The sequence below is a fragment of the Mobula birostris genome, chromosome 1 (assembly GCF_030028105.1).
Source record: "Mobula birostris isolate sMobBir1 chromosome 1, sMobBir1.hap1, whole genome shotgun sequence".
Classification (NCBI taxonomy): domain Eukaryota; kingdom Metazoa; phylum Chordata; class Chondrichthyes; order Myliobatiformes; family Myliobatidae; genus Mobula; species Mobula birostris.
The window spans coordinates 38,171,597-38,191,921 of record NC_092370.1 but is presented as its reverse complement, the minus strand read 5'-3'; the positions used below and the strand labels follow the sequence as shown (position 1 = coordinate 38,191,921).

Below are 20,325 nucleotides of genomic sequence, written 5' to 3'. Positions count from 1 at the left end.
CTAGAAGACTTGTGCGCCTTTAGGGTTCCAGAATTTTGTGGCTCTGGAGGCGGGCGGACTTGAGGTCAGTGCCTCCGCAGGAAATCAGTGTGTCGTGGGAGACGAAGGATCAAATGCAGCTAGAAGGCTGCTGGCTACGTGCCCAGAGACTGGAGTTCTTTAGGCACAGAGCTTGGAGAAAGCGACACAACAGATTTTTAACATCGTAAATCAGCGAGTTGTTTCCTCTCGCAGTGAAATGGGGACATCTCTTTCTCCCTTATTGGGGGGTGGGGGAGAGAGGAGAGAGAGGAGGGAGAGGGGGGGAGGAGAGAGGGGGGGAGGAGGGAGGGGGGGGAGAGAGGGGGGGGGAGAGAGGGGGGGGGAGAGGGGGGGGGGAGAGGGGGGGGAGAGGGGGGGGGAGAGAGGGGGGGGGAGAGAGGGGGGGGGAGAGAGGGGGGGGGAGAGAGGGGGGGGGAGAGAGGGGGGGGGAGAGAGGGGGGGGGAGAGAGGGGGGGGGAGAGAGGGGGGGGGAGAGGGGGGGGGAGAGAGGGGGGGGGAGAGAGGGGGGGGAGAGAGGGGGGGGAGAGAGGGGGGGGGAGAGAGGGGGGGGAGAGAGGGGGGGGAGAGAGGGGGGGGAGAGAGGGGGGGGAGAGAGGGGGGGGGAGAGAGGGGGGGGGGAGAGAGGGGGGGGGAGAGAGGGGGGGGGAGAGAGGGGGGGGAGAGAGGGGGGGGAGAGAGGGGGGGGGAGAGAGGGGGGGAGAGAGGGGGGGAGAGAGGGGGGGGGGAGAGGGGGGGGAGAGGGGGGGGAGAGGGGGGGGAGAGGGGGGGGAGAGGGGGGGGAGAGGGGGGGGAGAGGGGGGGGAGAGGGGGGGGAGAGGGGGGGGAGAGGGGGGGGAGAGAGGGGGGGAGAGAGGGGGGGAGAGAGGGGGGGAGAGGGGGGGAGAGAGGGGGGGAGAGAGGGGGGGAGAGAGGGGGGGAGAGAGGGGGGGAGAGAGGGGGGGAGAGAGGGGGGGAGAGAGGGGGGGGAGAGGGGGGGGGAGAGAGGGGGGGAGAGAGGGGGGGAGAGAGGGGGGGAGGGAGGGGGGGAGGGAGGGGGGGAGGGAGAGAGAGGGAGAGAGAGGGAGAGAGAGGGAGAGAGAGGGAGAGAGAGGGAGAGAGAGGGAGAGAGAGGGAGAGAGAGGGAGAGAGAGGGAGAGAGAGGGAGAGAGAGGGAGAGAGAGGGAGAGAGAGAGAGAGAGAGAGAGAGGGAGAGAGAGGGAGAGAGAGGGAGAGAGAGAGAGAGAGAGAGAGAGAGAGAGAGAGAGCGCGCGAGCTCGCGTGCTCTCTCCTGTGGTATGTTGAAATATCAGGTGAATGAGTACCTTTGGGGTACTGCAAGTCTGTGTCTTTACTGATGCTTTGCTGCACGCTTGAGTGTTCGGGGGGGGCAATTTTTTTTTTTGCTGGAGGTGTGGGATGGGGGAATTGTTGCTTTTCTGCTGCTTATGCATGGGTAGGGGGAGCTCGGGGGCTTTGGGGTTCTAACATTCTTTGGGGCACTCCTCCGTTTTCATGGATGGTTGCGAAGAAAAAGAATTTCAGGATGTATATTATATACATCTCTCTGACATTAAATGTACCTTTGAAACCTTTGAATGCCCATTTCAGTGAATAAAAGCTCAAAATAATGGCTTAGCCCTGATAGTCAGTCCTATATTATCAAGCTGAACAACAGTCATTTTTGCCTAAATTTCAGTGTCCAGGAAAATGTAAAACAATGCAGCTAATACCAATTGACCTGTCATATTTAAGCAGTTATTTATTAGACCATCTTAGTCCTGTGTCTAAATTTACTTCAAATATTCATGCACCTAGAAAACATGGCAGGAAGCAACGGAGATACTCAAACCTGGCAAGCTCAACAAAAACTCACAAAGAAGGTCAAGAGGCTATAATCACTCTTGTCCACAAACTATAATCTGTTGAATATAACACCTTTGGGAAAATTAAGCTTTTTGTTGAGCCATAAATCCTCAAAGTAGTAACAGGATTTTGGGCAAAAACAATGACAATGAACAGACTTTGGGCACGTATACGATACATCAAGCCTGGTTTCCAGAAGCAAGATTACTATAGGTCATCACTAGGGTTAAAACCTAGACTGAACACATTCGGCAGATGCAAGAAATTTTGTGTTGCTGGGTTAAAACTTGATGCTAACACTCAAAGATCAGTTCTTGCTCGCAAATCACTACAACTTGTATGGATGACAGAAAGCAAAAAGAAGTTATGTCTATTTCAGGATCTGACTAAGCTCAACCTGGTTCCTCAACACTGACTGCCATGAGACTTATCACCTTGACATGGAGAGGAACTTACCTTGGCCACACAAGTAGCCACCTTGGAGTCCAACTGGAACAAGTACCTAGAGATCATGGAAGAATATTTCAGGAAGTAGAAGCTTAAATCAAATACCCAAAAAACAACTACTGCTTTTCATCTTGAGAACAAAAGGACCAAACACACCCTAAAGGGAATGGTGACCCACTCTGAATGACACTGAAACAACATCAGCCTTCACAAACCAGCAAGTAAAACATAAATACATTGGTTGGCTAAACACTGCTTCACCAGTAAGAGCTTCCACAAGTCAGGCAACAGATTCTGGGTGATATTTTTACTATTTGCTAACAAGTACTAGATTCTGTATCTCTATCTTTAAGAAACTTTAAATGGCACTACTGAACATGAATGAGGACTTGCACATCTTACTAATTACAAGAGTATAAATGTGAAATCAGATTTAGGAGTTTTGAAAGAATTCCAAGAAGAAACTGCTAAGTATAATGAAGAATTATACTATAACTGGATGCCTATTATGTTAAGACAAAGAAGACTTAGATGTTTGATTCTATTGAATCTTCTTGTACAGTATGTGTAGGTGATTATTTTCTGATCAAAAAATGCAATACGAGTAACTGGAAAAGTATACTTATGAAGGTCAAATTGATATAAAATTCAACTGTTAAAATTAGTTGAAAATATATTACAAACACAAGCCATTTCCATGCTCTGCACTTACTTTGGATCAGGGGGACCATCAGAAAGTGGTTTCATGGAGAGCTTACATAATGATCTGAAGACCAAAAAAGCATCTTTCTGTAGAATATGAGAGAACTTAGCACTAGAAGGACCTCCTGGTGTGATTCCGCATTCCTACAAATAAAGCCAAATCATTATAGTATTATATCATTTATTCAGCAAAGCTTTTTTGCTCCAAAACTTCATAAATATATTAGAATATTTGAGAAGACAGAGAAATATTGTCCTTAACCTTCAAACATTTTATATTTTATTTAAACAAATTACATGACTGACTGTTAGAAATTATCTATGAAATATAACAAAACTAAGACATTCTTGTATGGACTTAAGCACCACGAGATTATTTCCTTTCATGTGAGATCAGTAACAAATTAAGAGAAACTAATCTTCATTTAATATAAGTCAAGCAAAGGATAAACAATTCATCTAGCTATTATGAACATTATGGAGCAGTTGCCACTTACAACATATTATCTGGAGGTTAGCCAAGCAATCACTGTACGTTAATATATTTAAGTTAGCAATGTTTAATTCACCTCTGTCCATTCCAAAGTAGATAAAATATTAACCATCTCTGAATTTCGCAAATATTCTGCAAAATGCTTTACAATATACTTCATGAAACAGATATATTGATCTTTGTAAAATTTTCATATTTTAGAGAAGATAAAACTGAGTAAATAACCAATGCTTGGTCATTTGTTAGATATCCAATGTTAAATAAAATGGGGTCTCCTCATTTACAGACTGATGCTTGCTTTGATAAATTGTATATTCATTTGCCAGTGGTGAGGATTCCACATAGGTATGATAGGTTCAATTTAGTAATAGGACAGTTGCATGGGTGGGTTCTCTGTTCGATTATTGAATTGTTACAGTGTTTATCTAACCATTCACTCACAGATAATTTAAAGTCGGCTTAAAAAGACGAACCAGGTTGTGGTCTAAAAATCAGAAACAATAATGCAGGAAACTTGATGTTGACTGATCTAGCCCTACTCCCTATCTTTTATACATATCATTATGTTTAAAACAAAACCCTGCAAATATTTAAGGACCTGGATAGAGTGGATGTTTCCTATAGTGAGTGAGTCTCAGAACCAGAGGACAACCTTAGGATATAGGGACATCCATTTAGAATAGAGATGAAGAGGAATTTACTTAACCAGAGGGTAGTGAATTTGGGGAATTCATTGCCACAGATGGCTGTGGAGACCAAGTCATTTAAAGCAGAGGAGAGGTTGATAGGTTCACAGTTAGTCAGGGTGTCAAAGGTTACGGGGAGAAGGCAGGAAAATGGGGCTGAGAGGGATAATAAACAGCCATGATGGAATGAAAGAGCAGAACTGATGGGCCAAATGGCCCAGTTCTGCTCCAATGTCTTATGGTCTTATTTGAGAGTTCTTTATGAGAATTGATAAGTGCAATTTGAGAAGCATATGTAATGAATTTTAAAAACACAAACAACAGGAATTCTGCAGATGCTGGAAATTCAAGCAACACACATCAAAGTTGCTGGTGAACGCAGCAGGCCAGGCAGCATCTATAGGAAGAGGTACAGTCGATGTTTTGGGCCGAGACCCTTCGTCAGGACTAACTGAAAGAGGAGCTAGCAAGAGATTTGAAAGTGGGAGGGGGAGATCTACTGAATATTCATAATATTCCTTCCATGTCAGGGATATCTTTTTTTTTGTATACAAGTAAGGAGACCAAAACTGTACACTACCCCTGATGCAGTCTCACCAAGATCCAATACAAATGCATACAATATGATTTTTTTGCAATAGGAAGACCCACCTCATGCAAGTGTGGATCTAATAGATATGCGTAGCTCAGTTTGCCAATGAACTCCAAAGATTTGAGAGTCAATCTGTACTGAAAATTAATATGTTTTAAAATTTGAGGGTCAAGTCTGGTAGAGCTGGGAGTGCTGAGCAAGGCTGCTCTCCCATCAAAGCTGTTTCTGTGATCTTCACTCATACACTGTTTTTTGTTCATTTGCAACTTATAAACAGTATGGGTTAAGAAATGTTCTTAGGAACGGAATGCTGTACAAACCTGGGGATTCTCTGAATTTAGTTTTAATTTGATTAGATTAAATTCCTTGGTGTTATTATTTCAGAGGACCTGTCCTGGACCCAGCACGTAAGTGCAATTACGAAGGAAGCATGACAGTGTCTCTACTTCCTTGGGAGTTTGCAGAGATTCGGCACCACAGCTAGAACTCCAACAAACTTCTATAGATGTGTAGTGGAGGAAATACTGAATTTAACTTGAATTGACATTTTTTTTACATCTTTCATATACACGAGCAAAAATCTTTACATTATGTCTTCGTCTAAATGTGCAAAGGGCAATATATAGTAATTTATAATAAATAGTATGTAATTAATAAATAATATGACTGGCTGCTCACAGCCTGGTATGAAAATACTAATACCCTTGAAAGGAAAATCCTATAAAAAGTAGTGGATATGGTTCAGTCCATCAAGGGTAAAGCCTTCCCAACCATTGAGCACATCTACATGAAATGCCATCATCAAGGACCCCTGCCACGCAGGACATGCTTTCTTTTCACTGCTGCCATCAGGAAGATGGTGAGACTTTGGGCTTACACCACCAGGTTCACAAACAATTACTACCCTTCAACCATCAGACTCTTGAAACAAAGGGGAAAAGTTCACTCAAATTGCCTCATCATTGAAATGTTCAGACAGCCAATGGGACTCATTTTCAAGGACTGTTTTGTACAGTTTGTTGTTGTCTGCACTCCGGTTGAACATCCAAGTTGAGCAGTCTTTTATTGAGAATTAATCTCAGGGTTGTAATATGGTGAGAGAGCGAGAGAGAGCGAGCGAGAGCGAGATATATATAGACACACACACACACATATATATATATATATATATATACAGTGGCATGCAAAAGTTTGGGCACCCCTGGTCAAAATTTCTGTTACTCTGAATAGCTAAGCAAGTAAAACATGAGCTGATTTCCGAAAGGCATAAAGTTAAAGATGACACATTCCTTTAATATTTTAAGCAAGAAAACTTTTTTATTTCCATCTTTTACAGTTTCAAAATAACAAAAAAGGAAAAGGGCCCAAAGCAAAAGTTTGGGCACCCTACATGGCAGTACTTAGTAACACCCCCTTTAGCAAGTATCACGGCTTATAAATGCTTTTTGTAGCCAGCTAAGAGTCTTTCAATTCTTGTTTGGGGGATTTTCACCCATCCTTCCTTGCAGAAGGCTTCTAATTCTGTGAGATTCTTGGGTCATCTTGCATGCACTGCTCTTTTGAGGTCTATCCACAGATTCTCGATGATGGGACATGGGACTGTGAGGGCCATGGCAAAACCTTCAGCTTGCACATCTTGAGGTAGTCTACTGTGGATTTTGAGGTGTGTTTAGGTTCATTATCCTGTTGTGGAAGCCATCCTCTTTTCATCTTCGGCTTTTTTGCAGATGGTGTGATGTTGCTTCCAGAATTTGCTGGTATTTAATTGAATTCATTCTTCCCTCTACCAGTAAATGTTCCCCGTGCCACTGGCTACAACACAAGCCCAAAGCATGATCAATCCACTCCTGTGCTTAACAGTTGGAGAGGGGTTCTTTTCATGAAATTCTGCACCCTTTTTTCTCCAAACATACCTTTTCTCATTGCGGCCAAAAAGTTCTATTTTAACTTCAGCAGTCCACAGGACTTGTTTCCAAAATGCATCAGGCTTGTTTAGATGTTCCTTTGAACCTTTTGAATAGAATTTTTGGCTGCAATGAGCAAAGGTATGTTTGGAGAAAAAAGGGTGCAGAATTGCTACCAATGCCCACATGATAGTGAGGCTAGAACTAGGAAAATTATACAGTTCAATAAATGGCTAAAGAATTGGCATAGAAGGGAAGGCATAAGATTTATTTTAGATCATTGGGCTCTCTTCCAGGGAAGGTGAGATGTGTACAGAAGGGACAGTTAGCACCTGAACAGGAGGGAGTCTAATATCCTAACAGGAAGGTTTGTTAATGCTGCATGGTGCGGTTTAAACTAGAATTTCAGGGGGATGGGAACCAGAGTGCCAGAACAGTTTGCGGAGAGGTGGGGACAGATGTTGGTAAGACATCAGACAAATTTAGGAACCAAAAGGTTGAGCATGGTGTGACAAAATCAGATAGGGTGAATACAGGACTGAAGGTGTTGTATCTGCATGTACTCAGTATACGGAATAACATAGATGAACTTGCAGCACAGTTGCAGATTGGCAGATATGATGTCATAGCCATCATGGAATCGTGGCTGAAAGATTATAGCTGGGAGCTTAGGATACAGGTTGTATCGAAAGGATAGGCAGGAAGGGGTGGCGTTGTTCTGTTAGTGAAAAATGAAATCAAATCATACCAAGAGGTGATATAGGATCGGAAGGTGTTGACTCATTGTAAATAGAGCTAAGGATCAGCTTCCAATCCTATGTCACCTCTTTGTATGATTTGATTTCATCATTCACCAAAAGAGCTACACCATCCCTTCCTGCCTATCCTTTCAATACAACGTGTATCCTTGGATATTAAGCTCTCAGATACCCAAACAGTAGAAAGGATGTGGCCTAAAAATTACAATGGGAGATAGATGGGGTGTCAAAAGGTCAATGCTAAAATAGTCATGAGGGACTTCAATATGCAGATAAGATTGGGAAAATCAGGTTGGTGCTAGATTACAAGATGGGGAATTTCTAGAGTGCCTACGAGATGGCTTTTTAGAGCAGCTCATAGATGAGCTATTCTGAATTAGGTGTTGTGCAATGAACCAGAACTGATTGGAGAGTTTAAAGTAAAAGAATCCTTAGGGGAAAGTGATCATAATATGATCAAATTCACCATGAAATTTGAGAAGGAGAAGCTAAAGTCAGATGTATCAGTATTACAGAGAAGTAAGGGGAATTACAGATGCATGAGAGAGGAGTTAGTCAGAATTGAATGGAAAAGGACACTGGCAGAGATGATGGCAGAGCAGCAATGGCTGGAATTTCTGGAAGCAATTCGGAAGGCATGGGATATATATATATATATACATCCCTAAGAGTAAGAAATATTCTAATGGAAACATGACACAACCATAGCTAACAAAACAAGACAAAGCCAACATAAAAGCCAAAGAGAGGGTATATTATAGAGCAAATATTAGAGGCAAATCGGAGAATTGGGAAGCTTTTAGTGGTTTGTCCATCGTCATCGATGAAGACCTTGACACCATTAGTCATTTTGAGACTGGGTGCGGTGTGTCCGAAGATGACTGGTCAGGCCAATTCGGGCACGGAATATCCTGGCACATGTTGGGCAGACATGTGTAGGCACTGCAGTTGTTGCGCTGGTGGCTCTGGACTTGCGCAGCTCGTGTTTATGTTGTGCTTCAGCAATGCGCCTTGCTTTGTAAGCTTGACAGCCCTTGTGGGTGAGGCCGCACCAGGTAGGGCGGTTTTGCCCCTAAAAGACACTTAGAAGCTTTTAAAAACCAACAGAAAACTTAAAAAAAAAAGTCTTTGAGGTAATGGCGGAATAGGAAAGTAAGCTAGCCAATAATATTAAAGAGGATACCAAAAGCTTTAGATACATAAAGTGTAAAAGAGAGGTGAGAGTCGATATCGGACCGCTGGAAAATGATGTTGGAGAGGTAGTAATGGGGGACAATGAAACAGCAGACAACCTAAGTATTTTGCATCAGTCTTCACTGTGGAAGACACTAGCAGTTTAGTAGAAATTCCAGGTGTCAGGGGGCCATGAAGTGTGCGATATTGCCATAACTAGAGAGAAAGTTCTTGGGAAATTGAAAGGGCTGAAGGTATACAAGGCTCCTGCACCAGAGGGTGTACATCCAGAGTCTGAAAGACTTGGCTGAAGAGATCGTGGAGACATTCATAATGATCTTTCAAGAATTACTAGATTCTGGATTGGTTCCAGAAGAGCAGAAAATTGCAAACATCACTCCATTCTTCAAGGAGGGAGAGGAACTGAAGAAAGGAAACTATAGACTAGTTAGTATGATCTCAGTGGTTGGGAAGATGTTGAAGTTGATTATTAAGGATGAGGTCTCAGGGTACTTGGAGGCACATGATAAAATAGGCCGTAGACAGCATGGTTTCTTCAAGGGAAAATCTTGCCTGACAAATCTGTTGAAATTCTTTGAAGAAATAACAAGCAGGATAGACAAAGGAGAATTGGTTGATGTTATGTACTTGGATTTTCAGAAGACCTTTGATAAGGTGGCACACATGAGGCTACTTAACAAGCTCTGAACTCCTGATATTACAGGAAATATTCTAGCATGGATAAAACAGTGGCTGATTGGCAGGGGTCAAAGAGTGGGAATAAAGGGAGCCTTTTCTGACTGGCTGCTGGTGACTAGTGGTGTCCCACAGGGTTCTGTGTTGGGACCCATTCTTTTTAAATTACATGGCAATGATTTGGATGATGGATTGATAGCTTTGTTACAAAGTTTGCAGGCGATATGTAGATAGCTGTAGGGGGTGGTGGTTTTGAGGAAAACAGATTAGGAGAGTGGGCAAAGAAATGGCAGACGGAATGCAGTGTTGGAAAGTGCACGGTCATGCACTATGGTAGAAGATATGAAAAGGTTGACTATTATAAATGGAGAGAAAATACAAAACACTGAGATGCAAAGGGACTTGAGAGTCCTTGTATAGAGTTCCCTAAAGATTAATTTGCATGTCGAATATGTAGTGAGGAGAGCAAATGCAGTGTTAGCATTCATTTCAAGAGGACTAGAATATAAAAACAAGGATATAATGTTGAAACTTTATAGAGCACTGGTGAAGCCTCACTTGGAATATTGTGAGCAGGTTTGGGCCCCTTATCTTAAAGGATGTGCTGAAACTAGACAGGGTTCAAAGGAGGTTCACAAAAATTATTCCAGGATTGAATGGCTTGTTATATTAAGAATGCCCAATGGCTCTGAGCCTGTACTCACTTGAATTCAGGTGAATGAGGGTTGACCTCATTGAAATTTATCGAATGGTGAAAGGCCTTGGCAGAGTGATGTGGAGAGGATGTTTCCTCTGGTGGGAGAGTCTAAGACCAGAGGACACAGCCTCAGAATAGAGGGGTATCCTTTTAGAACAGAAATGAGAAGTAATTTCTTTAGCCAGAACATGATGAATCTGTGGAATTCTTTGCCACAGGCAGGTGTGGAGGCCAAGACTTTGTGCATATTTAAGGCAGGGGTTGATAGATTCTTGATTGGTCAGGGCATAAAGGAATACAGGGAGAAGCCAGAAGATTGGGGTTGAGAGGAAAATTGGATCAGCCATGATGAAATGGCGAAGCAGACTCGATAGGCCAATTGGCCTAATTCTGCTCCTATATCTTATGGTCTTAATCCTTGTGTTGAGAAAGTACCTTTGCTGGAATACTGGATGCAAAGCCTAACATTTCATGGCAAATATAAAATTCATGTCCAACCACCCTAAAAACCTAAAGGACATGCAACAAATTAAGCTGTTTGCAGCAACTTCCAGTTGTGCGTGGGTGATGCCCATGCACAATTTTTTACTGAGCATCAATACTGATATTTGGAGTAGGGCATGTCTTTGGTATGGATTCCATTGCAATTGATAACTCAATCTAAAATGCCGATCTCCTTTGAAGTGTAACAAAGCAATAGATCAAAAGATGTAGACTCAAGGAGGAAAGGCTAACTTGTCCAGAAAAATTTGTCTCCTTGTAGGGAAGGTTTCAAGTGCTATCTCCAGTCAAATAAACATTCAGTTGATCAATTTCCTGTATTAAAAAGAGAATGCCTGGCTGCGACAACTTCAGCTAGGTAAGAAGAATGTTTGTAGTATTGACTTTTCAAAGTCACAAGCGTTCAGGAAAGTCAGAGGAAATTGTACTGCTTTAAAACAAAAGCTATCAAATATTAGCATATTCTTAAACCATAGTTTATGGCAAGGCTTAACACTGTGCTAACGTTAAAATAACTTGATATTTTAAAACAAACGCAAATATCAACTTCTAAATGTTGACGCGTATACAAGTGTCCCCTGCTTTTCGAACTTTCGCTTTACGAAACCTCACTGTTATGAAAGACCTACATTGGTACCCTGTTTTCACTAACAGGTGTTTTCACTGTTACGAAAAAAAGCGCGCGATAAAAAATCAGTGCACAAAAAAATCCGCGCGCGATAAAAGGCAGCGCGCGCCCCGAGCAGCCGCTCTCGCCCAGATTTGGAATGGCATTGCTTTAACACATGCCTGTGAGCAGCCGCTTGCAAGATGAGTTCTGAGGTATTGGGAAAGCCTGAAAGAGCTTGTAAGGGTGTTACACTTAGTGTAAAACTAGACATAATTAAGCGTTTTGATCGTGGTGAACGAAGTAAGGACAAAGTGAGTTTGGCTTGTGGAAGCTGACGAAGATGATGTTGAAGAGGTTTTGGCATCCTATGACCAAGAACTGATAGATGAAGAGCTAATGCAATTGGAAGAGGAAAGGATAACAATTGAAACCGAATGCAGTAGCAAAATGAACATGAGGCAACTGCGTGAGATTTTCACTGCAATGCTAAAGTACGACTTTAATTTTGAAAGGGTACATAGGTTTAGGGGATATTTGCAAGATGGTTTGAGTCCTTACAAAGAACTGTATGATAGAAAAATGCGCGAGACTAAGCAGTCAAGCAAGCCTTCCACATCAGCCACAGCAGACGACAAACCTCGACCTTCGACAGAGGAGAAGATGAGCCGCCTGCTCTAATGGAAACAGACGACGAGATACACCCCAGTGTCCCACCACCCCAACCCCCGGGCCACAGACAGATACCGATTCCTGGAGAATGCAGTGGTAGCCAGGAGGCACACAGCACATCTTTAAGAAAAAAGCTGAAATAAACATGCTAATTAATTAGGTGCCACCCCACATGTAAATGTCGGCCCAGATCAGGGGAGATGCAATCGGCATTGATCTGGACTGACAATTACGTGTCGGGCGGCACCTAATTAATTAGCATGTTTATTTCGGCTTTTTTCTTAAAGATGTGCTGTGTGCCTCCCGGCTACCGCTGGACCCCTGCGTGCTTTACCGCAATGTATCGGTCGGCGGCCACTGCACCACCCAACCTGCGACGACTCAGTCCAACACACCATCATCAGTGTGCTTGGCGCTGTCTTCCCAATTCCAGTAAGTGATACTACACTGTACATACATTATTTCTACTTTATATCGGCTGTGTATTTTTACACGTTATTTGGTATGATTTGGCAGCTTCATAACTTAAAGGTTACTGGAGAGCACTTGCGCGGTGTTTTTGCCAACACCGCTTGCGTGAGATTTTCTGTCAAGAACTCTTGTGTGAGATTTTCGCTTCAGCGAACAGTGCCGGCAATGTTTGTGGAAAAGTATTTCTACTTTATATAGGCTGTGTATTTATCATATTATTCCTGCTTTTACTATATGTTACTGTTATTTCAGGTTTTATGTGTTATTTGGCATGATTTGGTAGGTTATTTTTGGGTCTGCGAACACTCACAAAATTTTCCCATATAAATAAATGGTAATTGCGTCTTCGCTTTACGACATTTCAGTTTACGAACCATTTCATAGGAACGCTCTACCTTCGGATGGCGGGGGAAACCCGTACTCTAAAAATCCCCTTGTGTACTGATTTATGAAACGCTATAGAAATTTCAAAGTTATCCAGACAGATTTTAGCCATCGACTTATTTAGTACCCAATAACCTTTAAATGTCAACTGTAAAGGTTAATAGCAACAAAACTGAAATAACTATAAGGGGTAACTCAGTTTTTAAAAATTTGTTATCACCTGAGTATCACTGGATGAAACCGACAATCTGTCATCAGGCAGAGATGGAGTATATGACATAGAAATTGGTGTCCCTGGAATTCCATTAGAATGAACGCTGTCTGCTTCATTGACTACTGGTGTTTCCTCATCTAGGATGTCAGCATTACTTTCAGAACAACTTGGTTTCTCTTCCAAATCTGGAGGATAATGTCTTAATTAAAAACTTTACAAAATTATGCCTTTCAAAATTGTCTCATGTGCATATCACTTTGAAGAAAAGACATGTCAGTAGAAACTTAAAGCAAGCAGTAACAGATGTTAATCTACAAATAATAAAGAATTATTAACAATGTATACAACTTCAAAAACTTCTCCAATACTTATATTTATAGAGACTTTAAAACAGCATTTAAAATGCTTCACAGAATTATTATCAAAAAAATTGACACTGAGCCACATAAAGAGACATGAGAGCAGATAGCTAAAAGCTTGCATAAAGTAAGAGGAGGTTTTAAGGAGTGCTTTGAAGGAGCAAAGTAGTAGGGGTTAAAAGTAGTGAGGTCCTCATGGCTTTTTGGTGCTGAAGGAATGAGCACCAAAAATGGAGCAACGGATTACTGGTTGGTTAAAAGGCTAAAACTGGAGAAAAGAGCCATCTCAAAGGGTTACTGAGAAAAGGAGATAATACAGTTGGGGAAGGGTCAAGGCCATGAAAGGTTTTGAAAACAATTCTAGGCATTATTTAACTGGAATCCCTGATAGTTTAGTATGCCCATGAATGAACAAGGTTTGGGGGACATTACAACAACATTGACAGTGGTGTTTCACTACCAGTTTTTGGAGAACATAGTGAGGCAGCCCATCTAGGATTGTTTTGGAATATATTAATTTAGCAGTGATATGGGTATAAACAAACTGAAACCTATTTAGTGAAGTACAGCAATTCCAAGTTCATGGTTTGATGGTACTTCGCCTACTACTCAGATCCATGGACGAGTTTCAGGCTCAGATTATTTTTATTGTATTATTTGAAGGAGGGGTAGGAAAAACTGGCACTGCCTCACCCACCTTCAATTGAACTTTTTACTGGCCAATCACAGCAGCACTGAGGATGGTAGTGGGGAGGTCCAAATCCCACATCGTTCCATCCTCCTAGATGCGTAGTAGGGAGAGGTCCTTTAAAAGGGAGGAAGAAAATGGGAGTAGGGAGTGGGATTGGGGGTGGAAATCAAAAATAAAGTAAACAAAAATTATTTGGCTAATTATGACTGAAATCCTTTTAACTATAATAGAAGATCTTGAAAGAGACAAATTTAAGAAAATCACATTTATAATATAGCTTATATTAACTTCTAAAACAGGTTATAAGAATGTAAAGTTTCTGCTCATGGTATCCCAAACCTGTCGATATTCCATTCCAGTTAAAATCGATTATGCTCCAAAAAATTTAACAGGAATGATTGCTTCACAATTAGCAAATGAAATAAACTTAAAGACTCTAAAAACAAATGCCATTGTCTGCTAGGAGGTTTATATTGGGTTTTGAAATCTTCATTCTCCAGAATGTACATGGTCAAAAAAATAATTGACAATGAATGAAACACAATGGTAGTGGGTTGCTGCTCCATCTCCTACCAAGTTAAACCCGTTGCAGGGTTTTGACCCAAAACCCTCCCATCCCCCCCAATTACAGACGCTGTTATCCTCCAACATATTGCTGATAGAAGCACAAGTACAGTTAGACACATCTGATAGTGGAAAATTTAATGAAATAATGGAAACTACTAGATATTGGCACAAAATCACTTTGTGCAACCTACAATGATTAAAATAATTTTCATTTGTTAATAAAATTTGAGGTAAGTGAATATCTTCAAATGCATTCAACAGGCCTAAGGTACTTTCCCTAAAATTAATCACTGCAAATTATGGAGAGTTGATCTGGGCTTTTTAAATTAATCATGTTTAAGGGTGATTCAGATAAACTTGCATAAAAAGTGTACAATGTTTTCTTATAAAATTATTTGATTTTCCTAAAAGCATCTTGATAGTTTGGTCTTTAGGTTAATTTTATTTTTAAGGAATATTGTAAGCTTCACTGTTGCTTCAGTGATGGATAAGTGAATAAATGATTTTATGATACACCACTAGAGCAAACGGACCAGCTTAAGACAGGTTTATAGATTTCTTAAGTCTGTTCATCAGTGTCTTTCGAATTATCATTGCATTCACAATGGAAAGAAATATTTTTAAAACCAATAGCAGTAAAACTAACTTAACATACTTGAGTTGTCATAAGCAATAATTACAGTATATTTTAAAATTTAAACTTATTTTTATCAATTCTATAGAGAATTCCCCAAACACTCTTCAATAAATAATTTATGTCATTCAGAATAAGCATCAGACACATTGTCTTTATTGTAATGTGCCATTCGCACCATTAAATAACGGCAACTTCTGAACCTGCAGAATAATCCTTCCCTCAAACATCACCTGATAGTTTTGCATAACATCAGATCTTTTGCCTTGGATCTTAATGGGCCTATTTTAACCAATATTATAATTATTAAATTGAGTGAATTTTGCCAATTATTGTCACCTGGGAGCTGACATCAATTTGTCTTATCAGAGATCCTAAACATTCAATTAGAATATTTAAGAATTATATAAATATTTGAATTTAGCCTATACAAAACCAATCATGGCTATTAACTTTTTAGTTTTTAATAGCTGAACTGCAATTTCTACTGTCAGAAAGGGGGGGAAATTAAAAGATGAATCCATGAAAGAAATTTAACGAAAATGTCATGTTCATGTGTTACAAAGCATGAGAATAAACTAAGAGATGAAATGAATACACTACCTCCAACTGTGGTCACCAATTCTTGTAGAATGTTCTGTACAATTTCCTGTACATTATCCTCAAATTCAAGACCCTCCCCATGACTGCTGCCTGCAATCCCTTTTTCAAAACCTTGTACAAGGACAGAATATAAAAGATGCTCAGAACAACATGAAATAAATAAAAAACAAGCATGAATCAAACTAACTTTGACTTTACTTCAAATAAAGCAAGATGAAGCTTTGAAAACAATCCTTCCAATACAAAATCCTTCTTGTACATGCCTACAAAAGTGTAATACTATGTCCTCAAAAGGAAATTTAAATATTGGTTTGATTACATGCAATTACAGCCAGTTATCATGGTTCGTCAAAGTCTCTAAGTGTCTAACACCTAGGCAACTGTGGTACCTGCTCTTCCTCAATTTATAACCAATTGATTTTCAAATGCATTAAGACGCAAATTTGTTTCTTCATTAGTCACTAAGTTAAACATTAAAACTAATGAACACTATATCGAATAGCCAACAAAACATTCTGACTTTTGGGCAGCAGTGAACAAGTGATATAAGCTCAAATGCTCAGAAATTACTGTGTGGATCTTAGGACTAGCAATAAGCTACTTAGTAGATATTCCTCCATGAAGACACTGAGAACTATGCGAACAGGGTGAGCAAAATATCACTTCAACCAAATTGAAGAATCTTTACACATTAACTGTCTAAGAAGTTAAGAGTATTTAATCTAAAATCATATACAAAACAGAAAACGGGAAAGACAGATGGATTAAAAGGCATAATAATGACAGAAAAAAGTTTTTAAAGCATTAATATTCAAAATATGAAGAAATATATGAAGAGATAATTCAATATACAGTTGTTAATTACAGGTTTCATGGATTGTTTGGAAGTAGTTATCACATCAAAAAATATTTACACTTTTATTGGACAAGCTGTTTTCCTACTGCATTTGGTGGTAAGTGCCACAGCATTAAATACTTTACAAATTAGTAACACATACTGTATAAGTGGAGGAGACAGGTAGAAAAAAGCTCAAGAGACTTTCTTATTTCTTCTTTATCAGGTACAAGCAATAAGATTTGCAGCAGGATTTATCCCTCAATAACACCATACCAATATGTTTTTCATTATTCCTACTTCATAATTTAGGCTAGTGCTTCAAGCCAAACTTTGTATACTCATAATTTTTAATACAATTTCTAACAACCAATGAAGTTATTGTATGAAAATTATTCAAAAATAATTCCAATAACTAGAAAAATAATTTATAATCTAAGATTTGTTGATTTCTATAGACGTATGGTGGAGAGCATTCTGGGTATATAACCCTCAATGCACTGGATTGTAAGAGACCGCAGAGTGTTGTAGACTCCGCCATTTCCATCATGGGCATAACCCTCCTCATCATCGGGGACATCTTCAAGAGGTGGTACCTCATGAAGGCGACATCCATCATGAAGGACCCACACCACCTGGGACATGCCATCTTCTCATTACTACCCCATCAGCAAGGAGTTAAAGAGACCACTCTCAATGTTTCAGGAACAGCTTCTACCCCTCTGCCACTAGGTTTCTGAATGGTCTACCTTGCTATTCCTTTTTTGGAACTATTTATTTAGTTATAACTTATAATCTTTTTTTTATGTCTTGCACTGAACTGCTGCCACAAAACAACATAGTTCACTATACAAGTCAGTGATAATAAATGTGATTCTGATTCTAATTCTAATGTCAGAGTTCACTTTATTAAAAATGGACAAGCAACCATCTATGTTTAAGTCAATAACTAGGTCACTCCCATCAATCTGACAAAAGCCATGTCAGAATGATCAAAAAATTACTACACAGAGTCAAAAATATAGCATGGATACAGCCTCATTGAGTCCCTCCATTAGCCATGTCCACTAATTCTACATTGGTGTAATCCGATGTTTTACTTACCCTATATTCTTTGCAATGCCCCCAAATTTAAACATTCACCAACACAATTAACCTATCACTAGCTGGAGCCAGAGCTTCTCTGCATCAAGAGGAAGCATTTTTCAACATTGTACTATATAGAATAACAAATAATGAAAAATGAAATACATATCTGGATGTTTCTCTTAGCATGGGCTGTCAGCAATCTGTTGCTGACAACAGAAGGAAAAGAACTGTAGATAAATAAGTAATCACATGCTCAGTAAAGCTCAATTCCTAAAAGGGAATACTGGGATAGGCCAATATTAAAATAAATCAATTTAAAAAAACAATATAGTTTAACCTCACAGTATACAACTAAGGAAAAAATAAAATCCATAACTGCTTGATTCCTAAACAAGTACACTTTTAAGCCTCAAAGACTACAGATGAGATTACATGCAAACATATTTACTTTTTGCTGCAGTGGCTTGGTCAACTTCTGTTTGTTCATTTTCTGCATTACAAATGTCAGTTCCATTTTCTGGCTCTGCATCTTCCTGAATAGGTTTATCAACCTCACTGACGTGGTCTGATTCTATTTCAGGTATTTGAGCCAGCTCAAGGACTGGCTGCTCCTCAAGTCGACTCAGCTGCGGGGATTCAGGTTCATACTGGTTCACAGGGCCCTGCTGGAGGTGATGCTGTTGCCGAAGTCTCTCCTTTTCCATTTGTTTTACTTCCTGCAGCTGAATGCACAAAGACAGGGTTTAAGATGAAAGTGGAACTTATGGTTAAGGAACTCGATCACAAATGAATTTTTTCTAGGTCAAACGAGAATTGTGGGATATTTGGGGAAAAGTTTTGAAGATTTGAAGGGAAGGGATAATTGAGATTGCAAGTAGTTTACGGATGGGCCTGTTGAGCATAACATTTCAAGCAGTGACCATGGAGTGAAAGAAAAGAACAGTACACAAGAAGGTGGAATCACTTGCAACATCAACAGGAGAGAATGTGGAACAGCAGTTTAGTTAGTAAAGAATCAAGGAAACAGAAAGTGACATGGTTGTGCTTGGAAAGTGCATCAGTGAGAGAACAAAAATATAGAAAAATGCTGGATCATGACAGATACAGAAAGCCTGACGAGAGATTTCCAGAGCAGGTGTAATGAAGAGATAACACTGGTCATCAATGAAGTGGCCACACCTGTCACAGCACCAAAATAATCCCAAGCAAAATACCAAATGGGACCACATGCCTGCCACTCAGTATTCAAATACAACTAGAGTACCTCCAGCAACGACTCCTTTCCCTGACCCTCACATGATCTCTGTAGTCCTAATAAACTCAGTCCTCCCACACCCTTCAGCAATATATGCACATAAAGACAATTACTCAAACACACAACCAAGACCCAATTCTGTCCTTCCATAACCCTATGTCAATTTCTCCACTGCTCGTATTGTTTTGAAATATGGCTCTTATTTTATTAAAGTCACAAATGCTTCACTCAAGTAGTGGAGGAAAATACTGTAGAGTTGTGAAGTTGGAAGAAGTTAGGAATCATCATGGATGAGGCAATGAATATCCCTGATTAAGGCATGAGATTTATAAATCTGGGAGGCTGGGCAACTGGATAGCCAATATAAATCAGCAAAGAAAGGGATGTTCGATGAGTAAGATCAGGTAAGAAGTTTTGAATGATATCAAGTTAACAGAAGAACAAGAAATTGATAAAGAAAGTAGCAGTCTTGGAATGAAACAGGTTATTTATTTTTAATCAGTTATCCTATCCATTTCTGAAGCTGGACTTCAGCGTCTATATCTTTGCCCCTACTTCCTGGTCTAGTTATGTACATATTTAAAAAGATTTTTGGTTAGAAAAAAAAATTAACATGGTAAGCAGATTTCTAGAATAAAAAACCTTTACAGACCAGATCTCCCAAGTTCTTAGTCTCAGTTTCAAAACCCCAAACTGAATTCTACTGTACAAGGCAGCATCTCTACAAGAGGTACAGTCGACGTTTCGGGCCGAGACCCTTCATCAGTCCTGCCGAAGGGTCTCAGCCCGAATCGTCGACTGTACCTCTTCGTAGAGATGCTGCCTGGCCTGCTGCGTTCACCAGCAACTTTGATGTGTGTTGCTTGAATTTCCAGCATCTGCAGAATTCCTCGTGTCTACTGTACAATTTTGCTCTGGAAACTTTCTTTAAAACTTTCTAAATTTTTTCTCTACATCTAGGTATCCCTGTTTCTACTCTTAGTGTTCAAAAGGGCATGAATTTTGATTTTGAAACTTCATACTGGAAGTTGGGCTTTCACCCACATGCTTATTTATAGATGTAACCAAACTGTCATGCCATTATCCCATCCACTCTCCATTCTGATGGCATTGTTCCTCTCAAAATTTAATTTACTGCCATTTGGCTGTCAAAATTTTTAGAAACTGGGTTTAAAACTAATGAGGGGTGTTTCAATCTGTTACACAGAAATGATAATTAGATACAAGTTTTCTTAAGATCCAGTAAGTCTAAGGAACAGCCTAAAACAACAACAAACAACGTCTAAAGTTAATGTTCCTGCACTGATTATTTTGCAGTTACTTCAACTTTTCCAGCCTTATTTTTACATAAAGTGAAGATAATCATGTTAATACATTGGGACTACATTGCATTACAAAACAGCAGGAAAAA

At 40.2% G+C, this 20,325-nt stretch overlaps 1 protein-coding gene across 3 annotated transcripts in view; it reads right to left on the bottom strand.

Annotated features, from left to right (window-relative positions):
- The window catches only part of arfgef1 (ADP-ribosylation factor guanine nucleotide-exchange factor 1 (brefeldin A-inhibited)), a 211,943-nt gene that overhangs the window by 97,707 nt on the left and 93,911 nt on the right, over positions 1 to 20,325 (bottom strand). The window contains exons 6-10 of one of the 3 annotated variants that reach the window (XM_072254182.1): positions 18,108 to 18,381; positions 15,736 to 15,846; positions 13,938 to 14,045; positions 12,888 to 13,066; positions 3,044 to 3,177 (exon numbers count right to left, since the gene is read on the bottom strand). In XM_072254182.1, coding sequence (XP_072110283.1) covers positions 3,044 to 3,177; positions 12,888 to 13,066; positions 13,938 to 14,045; positions 15,736 to 15,846; positions 18,108 to 18,381 — 806 coding nt within the window. Of the gene's footprint in view, positions 1 to 2,340; positions 2,387 to 3,043; positions 3,178 to 12,887; positions 13,067 to 13,937; positions 14,046 to 15,735; positions 15,847 to 18,107; positions 18,382 to 20,325 lie in introns of those variants that run through there. The other 2 variants (XM_072254192.1, XM_072254197.1) reach the window with 2 other exon arrangements.